The sequence below is a fragment of the Sander vitreus genome, chromosome 3 (genome assembly GCF_031162955.1).
Source record: "Sander vitreus isolate 19-12246 chromosome 3, sanVit1, whole genome shotgun sequence".
NCBI lineage: Eukaryota > Metazoa > Chordata > Actinopteri > Perciformes > Percidae > Sander > Sander vitreus.
The window spans coordinates 8,810,551-8,827,153 of NC_135857.1; the positions used below are offsets into that span (position 1 = coordinate 8,810,551).

General features: G+C 46.7%; 1 protein-coding gene across 5 annotated transcripts; it reads right to left on the reverse strand.

Moving 5' to 3' along the window:
- Nucleotides 1-372: 372 nt before the first annotated feature.
- bicra (BRD4 interacting chromatin remodeling complex associated protein) lies at nucleotides 373-16,320 on the reverse strand. Of its 5 annotated transcripts, none has more exons than XM_078245865.1 (15): nucleotides 16,255-16,320; nucleotides 13,407-13,452; nucleotides 13,259-13,304; nucleotides 12,649-12,714; nucleotides 10,337-12,406; nucleotides 9,959-10,147; nucleotides 7,286-7,918; nucleotides 5,370-5,556; nucleotides 5,184-5,281; nucleotides 4,899-5,039; nucleotides 4,736-4,785; nucleotides 4,493-4,641; nucleotides 4,307-4,401; nucleotides 4,101-4,203; nucleotides 373-3,665 (listed from the first exon to the last, which is right to left on the reverse strand). In XM_078245865.1, the coding sequence occupies exons 2-15, from the start codon at nucleotides 13,445-13,447 to the stop codon at nucleotides 1,882-1,884; spliced, it is 5,652 nt and encodes a 1,883-aa protein (XP_078101991.1). In that variant the 5' UTR covers nucleotides 13,448-13,452; nucleotides 16,255-16,320; the 3' UTR covers nucleotides 373-1,881. The 5 variants fall into 5 exon arrangements, with proteins under 5 accessions (XP_078101991.1, XP_078101990.1, XP_078101989.1 ...); XM_078245864.1 differs by having other exon boundaries at nucleotides 4,101-4,206; XM_078245863.1 differs by having other exon boundaries at nucleotides 4,101-4,219; nucleotides 4,305-4,401.
- Nucleotides 16,321-16,603: the final 283 nt, after the last annotated feature.

Below are 16,603 nucleotides of genomic sequence, written 5' to 3' on the forward strand. Positions count from 1 at the left end.
TTCTCATGCATATTTTGAACGATAACACAACCTCGTGATGCACCCCTCCAGCTGCAGCCTCGAACTCCTCTATGATTTTCATTTGGGGTTTTTTTTTCTTCCTACCAGACCTACTGTAACATGTCATACGTCTAAAGATGCGACACTCCCCCCCCAAATCAGTCTAACCTCTCTTGCTCCTCCCAAAACTCTGAACCTTCAGGCGATGAAGTGCACAGGCCAGCCCTACTTTTCCACTTGCATGCTCCGCCTGCTGGCTGTCCATTAGAAAACACACCCAGCACCATCCCCATCACACGGCACTCCTCAGTCACCGTTAGTCATTCAAAAGAATTTAACCCTGAAGCTAGACAAAATGACTAGAGGACCTGCGACGTTTCATAAAAGAAGCAAGGTTTAATTTACAGTTTTACTAAATGTACATTTCTTTTTAAAAAGTGTCATTATACACAATAAATACAATACAAAATTAATCTGTAATACTATACTTCAAATTCTCTTACGGTCTTTTTGTACATTATTATTGTTCCTTTTTTTCCTCCCCCATTTCAATGCTTGTGCTGCGTTTGTGTTTGAATTGTCCACCAGGCTTATAGACACAAAAATCCAGATGGGAGGCAGGGATACAGTGGCAGAAAGATGATGAAACAAACTGAGAACACAGAAAATCAACAGTTAAAACTGGCCTGCCCCCTGCTGACTGAAAGCATAAAGTCCTAACCTGGTAACAAAAGCAACAGGGGGACAGGTGTGTGTGTGTGTGTGTGTGTGTGTGTGTGTGTGTGTGTGTGTGTGTGTGTGTGTGTGTGTGTGTGTGTGTGTGTGTGTGTGTGTGTGTGTGTGTGTGTGTGTGTGTGTGTGTGTGTGTGTGTGGTCTAAAAACAAGAACCTGGAAAATCATCATCAACATCAGAAGCAGAGAACTGAATTTCCTTACAAACATTTCATTTACATCTTGACAGCACAGTACTGCAGTACCCAAGAGAAGTCAAAAGGAAAACAACTTCACAATTTTTCAAAAACATGATTTTCTCGACATGTTTTACTTTTAAGAAAATGCATGCGATATGAAATGCAGGTATGATGGAAGCTGCGGCTAACTGATCTTTCCAGACAAAGAATAGTTGCCTTGTGAGCAGTGTAACTAAGGAAATGGATTCTTGATTAAGAAAGAGGTGGCTGGGTCAATTTAGCGTGTGCCGTTTGCATCTGTAGCGCAGCACTCTCTTTGTGACAAGAGAATTCCATTTGGTTGTATGTATTATGCCGTTTTGCAGTATGAACCTGGTCGTGTTCCCTTCTGTCTCTCAGCTGCACGTAGCCAAGTTAAAAAAAAAATTAAAAAAATAAAAATTAAAAAAAAAGAAGAAAAAAGTTGTTGACTTCTTAACTGTTTAAATGAGCTGCCTGATGCTCATCGAGACACCGTTTAAACCAGCAGGTGAACTGCTGTGGATAAGAGACTGGTGCTCAGGCCACATGAAAGGAATGTAGGAATACTAAAATGAGAATGAGAGAAAAGATCAAAAGTGAAAAAAAGGAAGAAAAGAAAACACCACCCTCTGACAACGACTGACAGTCTTGTTAAATCGAGCTCGGCTGAGGGGAACGCATACAAAAAAAGCCAGGTGTCTTCAAGTCTGCAGTTCACAAACACAGTTTTACCTTTGACCACCCTTCTCTCGTCTTATTTCATGACGGCTCTACCTCAGGCTGTAAATGACAAAGAAATGTCTGGACAATTCAAATGGACAAACATGGCCAACACAGCTTGGCAGAGTAGTACAGTGATACTGTTTCTCCCCCCCCCCCCTTCCCCTGCCTCCACATCTGTCTCTCAGTCGCTCCTTCTCGTCAGTCTGGCCCGGGGCTGAGGGGCTGTTATCTGCTTTGAGTCTGGGACACCAGGCTGCCATTGTGGCCCCGGCCACCGACCTGAGGGTGCTGGGCCAGGGAGGAGGATGCGGAGGCAGAGGAGGAGGGTGGTACTGAGGGTCTGTGGGATGAGGCTGCCGAGCCCCCGGGGCGCTGGCTTTGGTGTTGCTGGGACCTGCTGTGGCCCCCTTTAATGTGGTGGCCGCGGGCGGAGGGCTCCTGCTGCAGGTTGAGGATGCTGTCGATGGCACACTGCAGGTGCTCGTTCAGAGAGTCGTCCGGGGGGCTGCCGCTGGAGAAGCTGGCGTTGTCCATGTCGGGGGAGTCCGACTTGCAGCGTTTGGCAGGAAGCAAAGAGTCTCGCGTGAAGGAGGACTCTGGGGAGGGAGGCCCAGGGGCATGCTGGTCCATTCTGAACGTCCCGCTGGCCCTATGTCTGTTTTTCCCGCTCACCCTCTTGTATTTACTTACATCTGTCTCTTGGTCTGTGTGCTCCTCCCCTCTCTCCTTGGCCCCCTCCCGGTCCGGGGGCTGTGGGTGATGGTGGTGCTGTGTGGTTTTGATACCACGGTTGAACACCTCGTCCATTTCGTCCAGCCCCTGCATTGCACTCCTTAAACGGCCCGTTTCGTGGCTCGACTCTGTGTGAGTGTGCGAGGCGTCCCGGCCTCGTTTCTCCACCTTCACACTGGCTATAACTGTCCGCTCTGAGGGGGGGGATGAGGCCTCGTGCTGGGGGGGTGACGGCGTGGGTCTCGGGTAGGACAAACTTTCGTCCCCTCCCCCTGGGACACCAGGTCTGACCCGGGGACTAATGTTTTCCCGGTAGGTTTTCCGAAGGGGGAGACGGCATGTTGTCGGCGAGGGCGTGGCAGTGGGGGCAGAATTGTGTTTGACCCCACCCCCGTCGTGGTGATCCAACGACCCATTCACTTGAGTGGAAGAGGAGGAGGACGAGGACAACGACCAAGTGTGGGAGGAAGAGGTAGAGGAAGAAGGGGCTGCATGGGGGGGAACATTACCTCTCAGTGGCGGGTTAGACTGAGCGGTTGCTGTGGTGACCAATGAGGCAGAGGGAGCAGTGCATACGGGAGACTGAGTTCTGATTACTGTGGGAGGGGGCGTTGACAGGGGGCGGGGCTTTGGGTGCAGTCCAGCGGCTTGGCCCTGGGGCTGAGTCTGAGGCTGGGATGTGGACTGGCCGCTCTGCAGGGGCTGAGGTGTGTGCACGGGGTCTAAGGCAGTGTTGTGGACCACCTTGCTGAACCCCGTCTGGTCCTGCTTGATCTTCAGCTTCAGGCCAATTCTCCTGCGAGCCTCGTAGGTCTTCATCGGCGGCTTGCTGGTTCTCTGCGGGAGGGCGTCGTCGTCATCGTCGTCAGGCGACGCTGCCGGAGCGCGACTGAAGGAGGAGCTCTGGCCGGCGGGTTCGGCCAGCCTGCCCGCTGCAGCCGGAGGCGGGGGACCGCCGCTGGACCAGGACACAGAGGCTCCGCCGCCGCCGTGCTTTATTACCAGTTTGGTAGGGGGGAAAGGGGCGGCGGCGGGGGCGGGAGGAGGCGCTGGAGCCAAAGCAGGAGCAGGGACTGGAGCTGAAGCAGGAGATGGGGACGGGTTGGAGGCAGGAGGAGGGTTTGGGGCGGGGTTTGGGAGAGGGGCTGGGGCCGGAGCTGCAGGCGCCGGGGCAGGGACAGCAGCGGCTCCACTCGCTGATGTGGGCTCAGCAGGAGGTGCTTTCTGTTGGGATGAAACTACACTCTCCAACATGCGCGCATTTGCCACAAACTCCTCTGCAATGAAACAAACAGAATTATATCGTTAGCATACACCTAATTTAGATCGAGACAACCACAAAACAAGGGTTGGGTATCGTTTATTTCCGCAATTTAAGCGCCGAAAGTGCGGCGTATTTGAAAAAAATGCGGCCCCAGCATAAATATGCAGACTTTGACTGATTATGCATTGAATTATGAGATCGCGTAATCACGTTTTTCTGGAGGGACTGTAACTAGCGTCACATGCAGTGATGCTTCAGTTGCCTCCAACGTCCATTTCGGAGCATCAGAGGACAGCCCAGGCATTTAAGTGGCACCGACATTAGGCACAGAAATCGGCGTTGCTATTCGGTCCGGTAGATACTGGACGTTTAAGAACCATAACCAACATTGGCGCCGGGTTTCGGTACCCAACCCTACACAAAACCCATGTAAAAGGTGCTAGGGTACCTGGTCTCTCCTTGGCCAAAATCCTGTCCTGGCTCAACGCGATCTTCTCCTCCTGAATGAACATCCGGTCAATCATCACCATCTCTGCCGAGGGGCCCAGTCTCTGCTCAGGTTTAAACACCAAAAAACCCATCGGTTCAATATCAATTCAGGACAAAGAACACGACGGGACTGTGTATGGTGAGAATGCTGGTTTATAAACTTACTTTTGACTCTGCAAAGAGCAGGTGGCGATATTTATCCAGCATTGCCTGGGTCCTTTTCAGCAGATGGCAGGAGACCGTCTCAAATTCATCATCCACTGTGCAAGAGAAACAACGTGTTCATGAAGATTGTGAAATAGGGAAAATATGGTACCAAACTGTTGCACTGGAAGCTATGGAGTGTGTTACCTTTCTGATAGTCTTGAGAAGAGTTGGCAGTTCCCTGGTAGAGGTGGTAAGGCAGCAGTCTGTGCATCGTGTCCTCAAAAGAGTAGAAAGGAGCACTGTAGTTTGGGTGAAGCACAGAACCCTGCTGTTTCCTCAGCTGTTCCAGCATCCTGCAGTGAGGCGTGTGTAAAGAAATACGGTTTACAAAAACTGCGTTACGAGACAGGTAACGTAAGCCAATAAAAATGCATTCGCGGCACACACCTGGCTTCTTTGCTGGGCTCTGCACTGAAAGGCATCTTCATTGTCGTCGTCTGTGACGTGAACAAACGTTTAACAAAGAGATTACACCTTCAGGCTGAAGCTTAAAAGTGGGAGGCAGTTTTTTTTTTTAGGACCTTGCTAACATGCAGTGACAATCCTTTACCTGAGTTTGTACTGGAGCTGGGGCTGGGGGCTGTGGAGCGGGCATTTGAGTAAGACTAGTACCTAACACCTGTATCTGCATCCCACCTTTCCCCAGAGTCATCCCTCCCACTGAGCTGATCACCCCTGGCTTTGGCTGAACCTGTAGGGGAAAATCAGGAGACGAAATACATGCAAGTACACGTTTTTAAATTCAGTATTGAATGGTGGGAGATCGTAAACCAGCTAGCACACAATGCACAATGAACCACCACGCCATGTCCTAGAAAGGAATTGTGATTTGTACCTGTGCAGGCTGGGTAAGGCTGGCAGGAGTGACAGTCTGATTCACCATTGCTCCAGCTGGCCCTTGGGCTCCTGAGAATACCTGTAAGTCACTTGATGCTAAAACAAGAGGAAACAAACCATTAGGGAAGCACTTCAAGGTGTGCACCTTGGCGTCAGGCCTCGTTGGGGATAAACTGTGTCTAACCTGTAGCAGGAGTTTTGACGAGCACCGACATCTGCTGCAGCACTGGGGGAAGCTGAGCAGGCGGACCGGCGCTGGCCGATGACGCAACCGCCACTTTATCAACAGGCACATCTTGCTGGGAGCTGAACGGACCGGCGGCTTGAGGCTGAGCAGCCTGCTTGGCCTGCAGCACGATGCTCTGCTGCACCTGGGGACACATCGGGACAGTTTGGTACAAAAGAAAATCCTGGATGAACCAGTTTGGTTTCCTAAAGCCTATCCGTCTCTCCTGCTTTGTACTGGTAAGCTGATCAATCCTCTCGTCAGCTGGTAATGATGCTCACTAGGGCTGAATGAGTCATCGTTTTCAAATCGATATCGCGATTTGAAAGAACGTGATTAGCTCATCGCGAAGACCGCGATTAATCGAATGGGAATTATTTAGTCGAATGTTTGGTGTAACATTTGGTGTAACATTTTTTTATTCCTCTTTTCATTATTATATCTACTGTTTTTTTCAAAAGGAATGCTGGAATAATGTTACATATCACAGACTGTTTACAGAGATGTCCTATTTTCAGTGGCTCTTTCAATTATTTTGTATTGCTTTATTTAACCTGATCGTAGAAGGTGCAATATTTAGATTAAAAAAGAAACGCAAATCGAATCATAATTGCAATATCTGGCAGGAAAATGGCAATTCAATTTTTTTTTTTTTCCCAAATCATTCAGGCCTACATCTCACCAACTCTTTTATTATACTATGTTAATATGTTTCATTGACCATTGCAATATATTCTGTTATATTAAGATTATATTGCAATATATCTGCTGCTATTAATCACGCCACTGTCACTTTATCGCGTCATCTATCTCCACATGCTCTACATGGTTTGTAGTTTGTTTTTTTATTCTATTTTAGTTTATGTTCATCTCAATATTTATTGCTGTTTCTTTCTATACTTCTGAATGTATCTCTGTTGTTTCTGTCGTACTGCTGCAACAACCGAGCATCCCCGTCTGGGAACAATGGGATGTTTTTGCCCTCTTTTCAATATAAAAAGGAACTCATTTGAATGGTGGAAAATACACACAGCCACATATATGCATTGCATGTATTACATTCTACAACAGTACGAGCTGTATCAGATAAAACACACTGTACAGTTAATCTCTACTAATCTTAATCTCTCATTTCTACCGCGCACTAGAGCTGCAAAGATAAATCCATTAGTTGGCAACAATTAAATGAATCGCCAACTATTTTGATAATCGATTTGAGTAATTTGTTTATCAAAGAAAATTCTCTGATTCCAGCTTGTTAAATGTGAATTTTTTCTAGTTTCTTCTCTCCTCTGTGACAGTAAACTGAATATCTTTGAGTTGGGGACAAAACAAGACATTTCAGGACGTCATCTTGGGCTTTGGGAAACACTGATCCACATTTTTGAATGAATCGAGTAAATGATCGACAGGTTAATCGACAAAGAAAGTCCTCACTATCCGCTAGCTGCCTGTCCCCTGAACACACTGTTAAAAAAAAACGCAGTCTCTGTAGACAGCCCAGGCTCCACAAACGGCAACAAAAACAAACTGCGCCAACCTGCACCACCAAACATAACAGCGTTCCAGCCAATAACCGACAAGAAGGATTTTGGGGTGGGGGTTGGGGGGTTAATGCGCGAAAGCACGGAAGAGAGGGGGAGGGGACGGGATGAGGAGGCAGGACGGGCGAGCTAGCCTCAGTTTTGTTTGACAATACTTTGAACGTCAACTAGAAGTAACGTCACCCAACAGCGCTTAGAGCACCTTTAATCATCCTGAAATACAGGAGGGTAAAAAAGCAGCATGGGAAGTCAAAATAGAGACTATTTTACTGGCGAGACCGCTCATTGGGTGCATATTCCATAACAAGTTTTCATGAACTGGGACAATACCTGATGTAGCTTGTCCAGCAGTTGTTTCTGCTGAGGCGACGGCTGGCTGATGGCCGACAGCGTCTGAATCTGTGCAGCGACCAGCTGCAGGTGGTGCTGGTGCTCTGCTGTCAGGCCCGGGATTGGAACCTGGGCTTTGACTACAGCAGCGGCAGAAGTGCTGACAGGAGGAGCGGTGAACTGGTGTGGTGCGGGCGGCGCAGGAGGAGGAGGCTTGGGCGACTGGGACAGCGGAGGCATATCTTGTTGATAAGGGGCGGGCTGAGAGGCCGGCCGCGGCTGAGGCTGCAGCTGCAGCTGAACCTGAATGTGTGCGTGCTGGGGCTGGGTGTGCTGCGGCTGGCCCTGCGGAGCCGGCTGGGGGGACTCCGCCATCTGGTTGTGGACAATAAAGAGCTGCGGGTGAGAGGAGGGGGTGCATGAGCGGGAGGGCGTTTGGGACTGCGGCTGAGGCTGGGAGGGAGGACGTGACTGCTGCTGATGGTGCGGTGACTGGATGTGCTGGCTCAGAGTGAGAGGAGAGTGGGAAGGCTGTGGGCTGACCGCCACTGGGGGCGCCGAGGCGTGAGTGGACAAGGCCGTGGAGGGGGACATGCCCTGGATCAGGGACTGCTGATGTCCACTGGAGGGCACCTGAAGAAGTGGAATTACTTGTTTAGTTCAAAAATGCAGACAAATATTTTAACACAGGAGGAAATCAGAAGATCAAGCGCAGAAATCACACACTCCAAGTTCTGCATGCACACAGTATAGTAAATATGATTAATAGTACATGGTTCAACATTTGACTAGATACTTAAAGGACAAATCCGGCGCAAAATGAACCTAGGGGTTAATAACACATGGGTACCGAGTCGACCGTTCTCTGGGATATGTTTACATGCTAATCGAATGTGACCAGTTTTAGCGCAAACTGCTAATTAGCTTGTAACGCTAATAGTCAGGGCACTGGTAAAGTAAAAAGAAATCGCTATTTCTATACCACTAACAAGGCTCAAAATGGCACCACACTTCCACGGTAGCATAATGAGGGTCCCTACATGTAAACTGAAGCATTGAGAACTTTGTAAGTGTACAGACAGTTTATTAAAAAGATAGTTTATAAAGACAGTACCGTTTACTATACAGGCGGGCGCCATCTTGGGAAAACAGTCACGACCAGTCGAACGCCAAACGCAGTGCTTAAGCTAGGTTACTGGTTACAGGGCGTTTGAAGTATGGTGCCATTTTGAGCCTTGTTAGTGGTATAGAAATAGCGATTTCTTTTTTACTTTTGCGTAGCCCCGACAACTAGCGTTATAAGCTAATTAGCGGTTTGCGCTAAAACTGGTCACATTCGATTAGCATGAAAACAGATCCCAGAGAACGGTTGACTCGGTACACGTTATTAACCCCTAGGTTCATTTTTGCCCCGGATTTGTCCTTTAATAGGGCTGGGCGATATGGCTCGATATCAGAATGTTAATGGGAATCAAAATATATTTTGCATGATTATATGTTAAATTCCTGAAATGATGTTTAATACAATGACTAAACACGCCATTGTTAAGCATTTCATAAGACATAACTCTTTACACATGTAAAACAAACCCCTCAATAACTTATTATTGTTGGGGTGTAATAAAAACTTTGCTTCAAATTGTTGATTTGCACAACGGTAAAACGGTACACATGATCAATATTATCACAATTCCACTGAAAATCAATATATGGAATTATCGCCCAACCCCGACAGAAAATCACACAAACGTGGGTAAAACGACACCAAACAACACAAAAGCAAAAGTGTTAGACTTTCAAATCTAGTAGTTGCTGAACTTAAAGTAGTAAAAGCCCACAGATTTTTTTCTCTCTAGCGTTTGAGGAGGATTACACATAAAAAGGGGAGCAGTGATCAGTTGGCGAGCCAAAAAAGAAAAACAGTTGACAAAAGCAAGAAGTCAAGAGATCTGCGGGCCTGTGATGGAGAAGTAGGAGGTGATCTGAAGACTTCAGGGACTGGGGGCAAGGGAGCATGAATTATCGTTTGGGGGTACAACACTGGTCCGACTAGGGGTCACAAGGGGGAGTGGCACTGTGAGCACATGAGAGTCTAAACGATGAGTGCGGATTTGAGAGGTGTGGTTGATTGATCAGTCATTGGTCAGTGATGCAACAGATGAAGGTGAGCTGATTGATTCTGATTGAGCAGAGTGTTAGTAAAGAGGTGAAGGAGTTGCACTTGGCACCTTGGTAGCTCTACTATTAAAAGCATGAGCATGGTTTTTGTGTTCTGTTACAAAATACATAAAGCGGAATGGATGAAAAGCATACCAAATTTGTTTAACAATTACAGTTAAAAACAAGAACTGGAATGTGATTGCCAGTTCAGCATTCTATAGGAGGTGCACACAGCTATATGTCGAAAAAGGACAGAGACACACAATACATGTGGAAAGCTGGAATGACCATGCCTTTACATATAACAGAGCGGTGTTAGAAACACACAGAAGCTGCAAGCGAGACATTATTGAGCTTAGGAATTGCATAGCAACTGTGAGAGCCATGGAAGCAATGACTAATGCAGAAGAGAAGGACAGAGCAATGACAGGGAAAGGTAAGATACCCTAACATTGTGGCGGCAGCAGCAGCAGCAACAAGTGGGTGGGGCTTAACATAAAGGGGCATTTCTACCTGCTTTACCACTGCTGCCATGTGGGAGGGGCCAGGGGAAGGGCTGTGGCTCTGACCCACCCAAGAGTCAGTTAATTGGCTGTCATGGACAGAGGGGGCCGGAGCAGTGACGCTGTTGCTGCTGACGATTACAGACGCTGGAACGCCAGCAGAGGGGGTGGACTCATTCTCTGTTTGGTGGTGCTGCTCCTGACAGGAGTATATTTACCATTTCAGGATGAGGGAAGGAAAGGAGGAGGGGGATTGGAGGGAAGGGGGAGTAAAATAGTAAACCAAAGAGGGTCAGACCAAGATAACACTCCGTGCATGTTATTTTTTTTAAGACAACGTTAAAACTGTACATAATTAAAGCACACATGCAAAGAGTGGAACACTGACCTGTTGCAGGAACATCTGCAGAGACTCCTGGCTCAGGATCATACTGGAGCCCTGGTTGGTGAACAGTAACCTCCCTGGACTATGCTGAGCATGATGGGGGACCAGCCCCACTGCTGTGACAGAGGACGAGGTGGGCACAGACATGGACGGAGAAGAGGAGGGTACTGTGGTAGCCGTGGACACAGATGCCGTTTGCATGGCGAGGATAGAGGATTGCGGTGCATGCTGCTGAGTGGGATGGGCAGCCTGGTCCGTGGCGCTACCCAGCACAGTAACACACTCTCCGGGCTGGCCCTGAGCCATGGTCGCTGCTCCTGTGCTGCTGGGGACTCCGCCTGGCTGAGGCTGCAGGGCTGGCTGAAGGCTGACTGCAGGGCTCAGCCCCTCCACCTGACTGAGCATGGTCAGGGAGTTCTGGATGGGCATGCCCTGTATGACTGTCTGGGCATGACCTGAGACAGTGTGGGTCTGGGTCTGGCTTTGACTCTGGGCCAACGAGACGGGCATCTGAAAGAGGGTGGGCGTGCCCATCTGGCCAGGCTGGAGCTGGATAGATCCAGAGAGGATGTGGGCAGCCCCGGGGTGGCCCTGTGAAGTCAACACCTGGCCCAGGTTGATGTTCTGGTTTGCAGTTAAAATCTGGTTTGCGATGAGCTGTCCACCAGGGCCCTGACTAGTTATGATGTGCCCCCCAGGGTGCTGGGTCAGGATCTGCCCACCTGCTTGTAGTTGTGGCAGGAGAAACTGGTGGTTCTGACCTTGCAGAACTGTCTGAGAGGGAATAACGATGCTGCCCTGTTGGTTTAACAAGTGTACACTAAGAGGCTTGCCCGATGGTTGTGCTGCTTGTTGCTTGAATAGGGTTTGTTGAAACTGAGGACCTTGTGTTGAGGCCTGAGTACTCAGGACAACGTTAGAACCTGGCTTTCCTGTCAGGAAGGCTACATTCTGAGCAGCGGAAACTGGAATTTGCTGCAGCCCTAGAGCCTTGTGGGCATCATTTTGCAGCGGTTGGGGTGCTGGCTGTGGCTGCTGCTGCTGTTGTTGCTGTTTGAAAAGTTTCGGTTGGATGGCTCCCCCCTGAGGGGGTTTAGGCTGAATGGGTGTTGGTGTGCGCTGGATGATCACGTTCTGCATGAGTTGGCCTTGGGTTTGCGTCTGGTGTCCAATTCCTGAACTTAGAGTGGTGCTGCCAAAGCCCACAAGCCCAGCAGGAGTCATTGTGCCGCCACTGCTGCTGTTTGTGCTGCTGACACAAACAGCCGGTCCATTTAAAGCTGGAGATCCCAAAGTGGCTTTGTTACCTTGGATCAGAAGTCCACCCCCTGAGCCTCCAAGCCCTGCCTGAGAACCAGCACCTGATACATCTGGCCCAGACTGGTGCAGCTGGTAACCACCCATGGCCTTAGCTAGGATTGGCTGCCCAGACTGATTGATAGTCATGACTGTAGGCTGACCCACAACCTGAATCTGTCCGATACCCAAATGTCCAGACTGACTCCCATTAGGAAGAGCTTGGAGACTTGAAATGGGCTGAAGTGTCACATTTCCCAGGCCCACAGGCTGCATAAATGGCTGAACACTAATGGCCTTGTTCATGACCTGGGGTTGGAGTTGAAGGCCCTGCTGAGCAAGCACTGACCCCAGCATGTCAGCTGCGGCATTGGGAGGAGTAGCAGTGGTGCTCGGGCCTGACCCAGGGAAAATTGCTGCTGCTCCCCCAACACCTATGCCTACACCAACAGCAGTGCCTCCAGCCCCAGAGAGGCTGGCATCAGGCAGTGTCTGTACCACCTGCGTAAGGCCTGGAATTCCAAAGGAGCCCAGGTCCAGCTCAGCCTCTGCCTCCTGTAAGCTTTGCTCTGTGATGTTTGCTTCAGCCAAGCTCTGCTGCAGGATGTCGCATGGCTCGTGATTTGTCCCAATGCCATTGCTCCCACCTTCACCACCTGGGGATCCTCCCAGGATGTCATCATCCTCCAGGAAGTCCAGGTCAACACTGACTCTGGGTAGGCCGGCCGGCTCATTGGCCGACAGCTGGACTGCAGGCTGGACCTCTGGAACATGGCCCTTAAAAAGGAAAGCAGGAAAGAAGTGAAACCAGGTGATGGATGAATTTGATGGCTAGATGTGCTGGTGTGACGTGTACCTGAGTCAACACAGAAATGCAGACATGAAACCCCCACAAAAACCTCTTGCAAATCAAAGCTTGTAGAGTGTAGATATGTTAGTGGAAAGGGAGGGTATTTGGAGATGCATGCTACACAGATGGATCGAAAACAGAAGGAGGTGGATTGGGGGATTTTACTCACCCCAGTGGTAGAGAAGAACGAGCTGGAGGGGTCACTCGAACCATCCAATAGGTCGTCAGTGTCCAACTACACACACACCCACCCAGGATAGGACAGACAGAAACCAAAGGCACCCAAACCAGCAGGCAAAAGCCACCAGGACAGAGAAACATACAGACCATCAAACAGAGGAGGAGGGCAAGGAAAGGACAGAAAACGGTCCAGAGAACCCAGATTGTAAAGAACCAGTGAAAAGATAAGCGACAGAAGGGCAAAATGAAAGGAACAACACAGAGTTGGGAAGCGTTAGTATCAGCAATTCTCAATTTGTGAATTAGCCTTATAAAAAGGGAAGGCAGGCTGAAACCATAAATGGTGTCATCAAAAAGCAAAGACAGCCATTAAGCCGAGGAAGCAGTAACAGAACGAATAAATGAAAAAGCAGCGAGGGAAGTGGGTTTCAGGGTGCATCACGTAATCCGAAAGTGACTTAAACACAAAGTCATGCGAGTCCCAACTACAGTGCACACAATTAAGACTCCTCATCACAATTACAAACCCATTTTATGAACCTATTAAATCACAAGCCGAACGTGTGCCTTTGTTCAGTTTTTTTCTCTCTCATACTCACATGGGTCTCAGATCCATGAAGAAAGTCATTGAGAGCTTCTGGGTCACTGCAGGAGAAAACAATGTGATTCACAACGGTAAGACAAGACGAAAGAGTTACGACTGTTGAATATAAAACTGATCTTGCACTGCATCACACAACAACTTACCAAATTACATCTAGAAGGCACCTGCCATCTTCATCATCCATGACAACTGTTAAGGATTAAAAAAAAGGTTTTAAAGTCCATTGACAATTTGTTTTCATTATCAATACTTCTTTAAAAAAAAAAAAAAAAACACAAAACATTACTTCCCCAAATGAATATTTCCAGCTATATGTTCACAGTTCTACTTCTATCATATTACAATTATATATTATACACTTTTTTTGTGTGCTATTCTAGCTAGCTCCATATTTAGTTATTTGGTTGTTTAGTGGGACAGTGAGGTGCTGATTTAGATTTTGAAAGGAGTTACTCACATCTGATGATGAAAAACTAAAAAAAACTGCAAAATGCTCCTCTGTCTCAGTGTGACAAGGTCACGTGGTTATACGTGATCAACAATCATTTTATAGTCGAGAATTAAAATGACATTTGTTGGCTTCTTCAAGCAAAGTTCTGCCCAATATCATTATATATCATCATCATTATTATTATTTTAGCATGGATGGTTCTCTTTCTGTTGTTACGTTGATGCTATAATGCTCTTGTACTAACTGTCAACTATTAAATTAATGGCCAACTATTTTGATAATCGATTAATTGGTTTGAGTCATGTTTTATGAAAAGAAAAGTTAAAAAAAATCTCTGATTGCAGCTTCTTAAATGTGAATATTTTCTAGTTTCTTCTCTCCTCTGTGACAGTAAACTGAATATCTTTGAGTTGGGGACAAAACGAGACATTTGACGACGTCATCTTGGGCTTTGGGAAACACTGATTGATATTTTTTTTTCCCACAATTTTCTGATATTTTATAGACCAAACAACTAATCGACAATGAAAATAATCATTAGTGATAGCCCTATGTACTAGAACTACAAAAAAAAACACCCAAACTACCACAGAAGACATTATGTTCGAAATAACTTTTAATTAAAGCTTCTTAACCCTCGGGTCAAATGTGACCCATTAAAAAAACAAAACAAACATTCTATATCGGAAATTTGGGTTTCTTTCAACCAAATTTTCAAAATAAAAGTAACGTGGATGGTCCCCTACAACGGGTGTTTAGTCAATTTTATATAATTTGAGAAAAACTGATTGATTAAAGAACGTTGAAAAGAGTGACAAAAATGTCACAAAAAATTCAAAAACGGCGCAGAACAAAACGACAAAGACGGGGAAAAGTGACAAAAAAAACTTGGACAAAAGCGACAAAAAAGTTGGGGGGCAACATCAGGCAATGTTGCCTTAGACATTCACACTTTCCTAAAATTGTAAAACAAAATGTAACAAGTAAATATATAGATCTAAATGTACGGAATTGTAATTTATTATTAAAATAATTACTTGTGCACCAGAAACTTGCCTTTTTTTTTTTTTTTCTTCTTTTTTTTTTAAATGACCAGGAATTATAATTTAGCAACAAATTGTTCAAAACTTAACGAGGAATTAAAATTCCAATATACAAACATAGAAAGACCGGCCCCATTGTCACTGATATACCGACCCAGCTGTTTGAGTCGGTATCGGATCGAAACATCCCTAGTTTATATTTTGTTAATTTGTAATCTTTCCCACTTTGTACCGAAACTGCTGTAGGCCTACAACAATATTTTTTTTTTAAATCCACAACTGTGTTTTTCACATTCAAAAGATGAGTAATAATGACTCAAAGCATTACATCACATAGGGCCTACTGCTATCACACATCTCTGGAGCTTGCAGTACGGCTTGTGAGAATTAAGCAAGGAAAGAGGCAACATATGCAACTACATGAACACGTATAATTAATATAACAGTAAGATATGGGTTCAGATTTAACACATAAGACCATCTTTATCATCAGTTGTATGTTAACATGTATTTCTTTGTATACATACACTCAATAAAAACAAGAAAACCTTCTAAACAAACCTGCTGTTATGAACTCAAGAGATCAAGCAGCAGTTATGTTTGCTACCACTGAGAAAACAGCGGCTGGCAATAGACAACAAACTGAAAACGCGCGGTTTTCACACAGCCTGAAAATAGAGTGCGGGCTCTCCCTTTATTAAACACCAAGTCTTAACAACTGTGCATTGCACTCCCAGCTAAACCAAAACAACATGCCCAAACACAAACATAACCGTGGTTATGAGGGGGCGCATCCCCAGTTGCCGCTCTAAAAAGGCAGTGGATTGTAGCCATTACTCGGTCAGAGCAGTCAGTGCGCAGGATATGAATGGATACTGCAAGCGGCTTGCTACATGCTAGCTAGTGTTTTCAAAGAGCGTTTGCATGCATATTTTGCCGATTCGTTACAATACACAGTATATAACAGCTACGCGACTGACTTAAGACTCTAATTTGATTAAACGTTTAATTTCAAAACCCTGTTTCACCTCTATTTCCAGCATTTTGATGCATCTGGGTTGCATTTCGTTAGCCTAGCTAGCTAGCCTGCTAAGCCAACCCAGCTATCAACAATATTCAGACGTACAGCTAGCTTGAGCCTTTGACATTCAAAACAAACCACCGAGTGACACAATTTTAACACTCGTATTGCACAGCGGCACCTCGATTCAACCGACACGTAACAGTACTGTTTGCTTAGAAGTGTAAACGCAATTGCGTAGCGAGCTATCTCTCTCCTTGCAAGCAAAATATGAGTAAATGTTGGAATAGTCTTGGATGAGGGGGTATGCTTGGGAATTCGGTTGAAAATGGCTATGTTTGCCGGGACGTGCAGCAACGTGGCGTTTCGGTTGCGATAGCTGTGCAGTTTGCGGCATCGCTGCAGTGCGCGAATATTGCAGCTTTGTTACAGTTATTTGGATTAATAGAGAAATCTCTACATTGTAACAAACTCACCCGAGACGATAGAGGTGCAGGCAGCGCGGGGTCTCCAGGACAGCCTCGCACGGGCTGCTGTACAGGACCCAACTACAGGCAGGAAACAGGAGACTTCCGTTTTGCCTGAGTGAAATCTTATACTTCTTCTTCCTTGGATTTTAACTGTAGCTTGTATCCTTAATGTTGCACTACTGACATCTTCTGGAGTTAGTAACTCGTACAGTGTCCAGTCATAATAAATCCATGGTCCAGTATGTCCGATTATCCTCATTATGAAGCTAACCAAACATCTTCTGACTTGTCCACTTTCACCACACTCCAGTAGGCCTATGTTTTTTCCTCTGCTCCTGTTATCCAAATAGTTTCA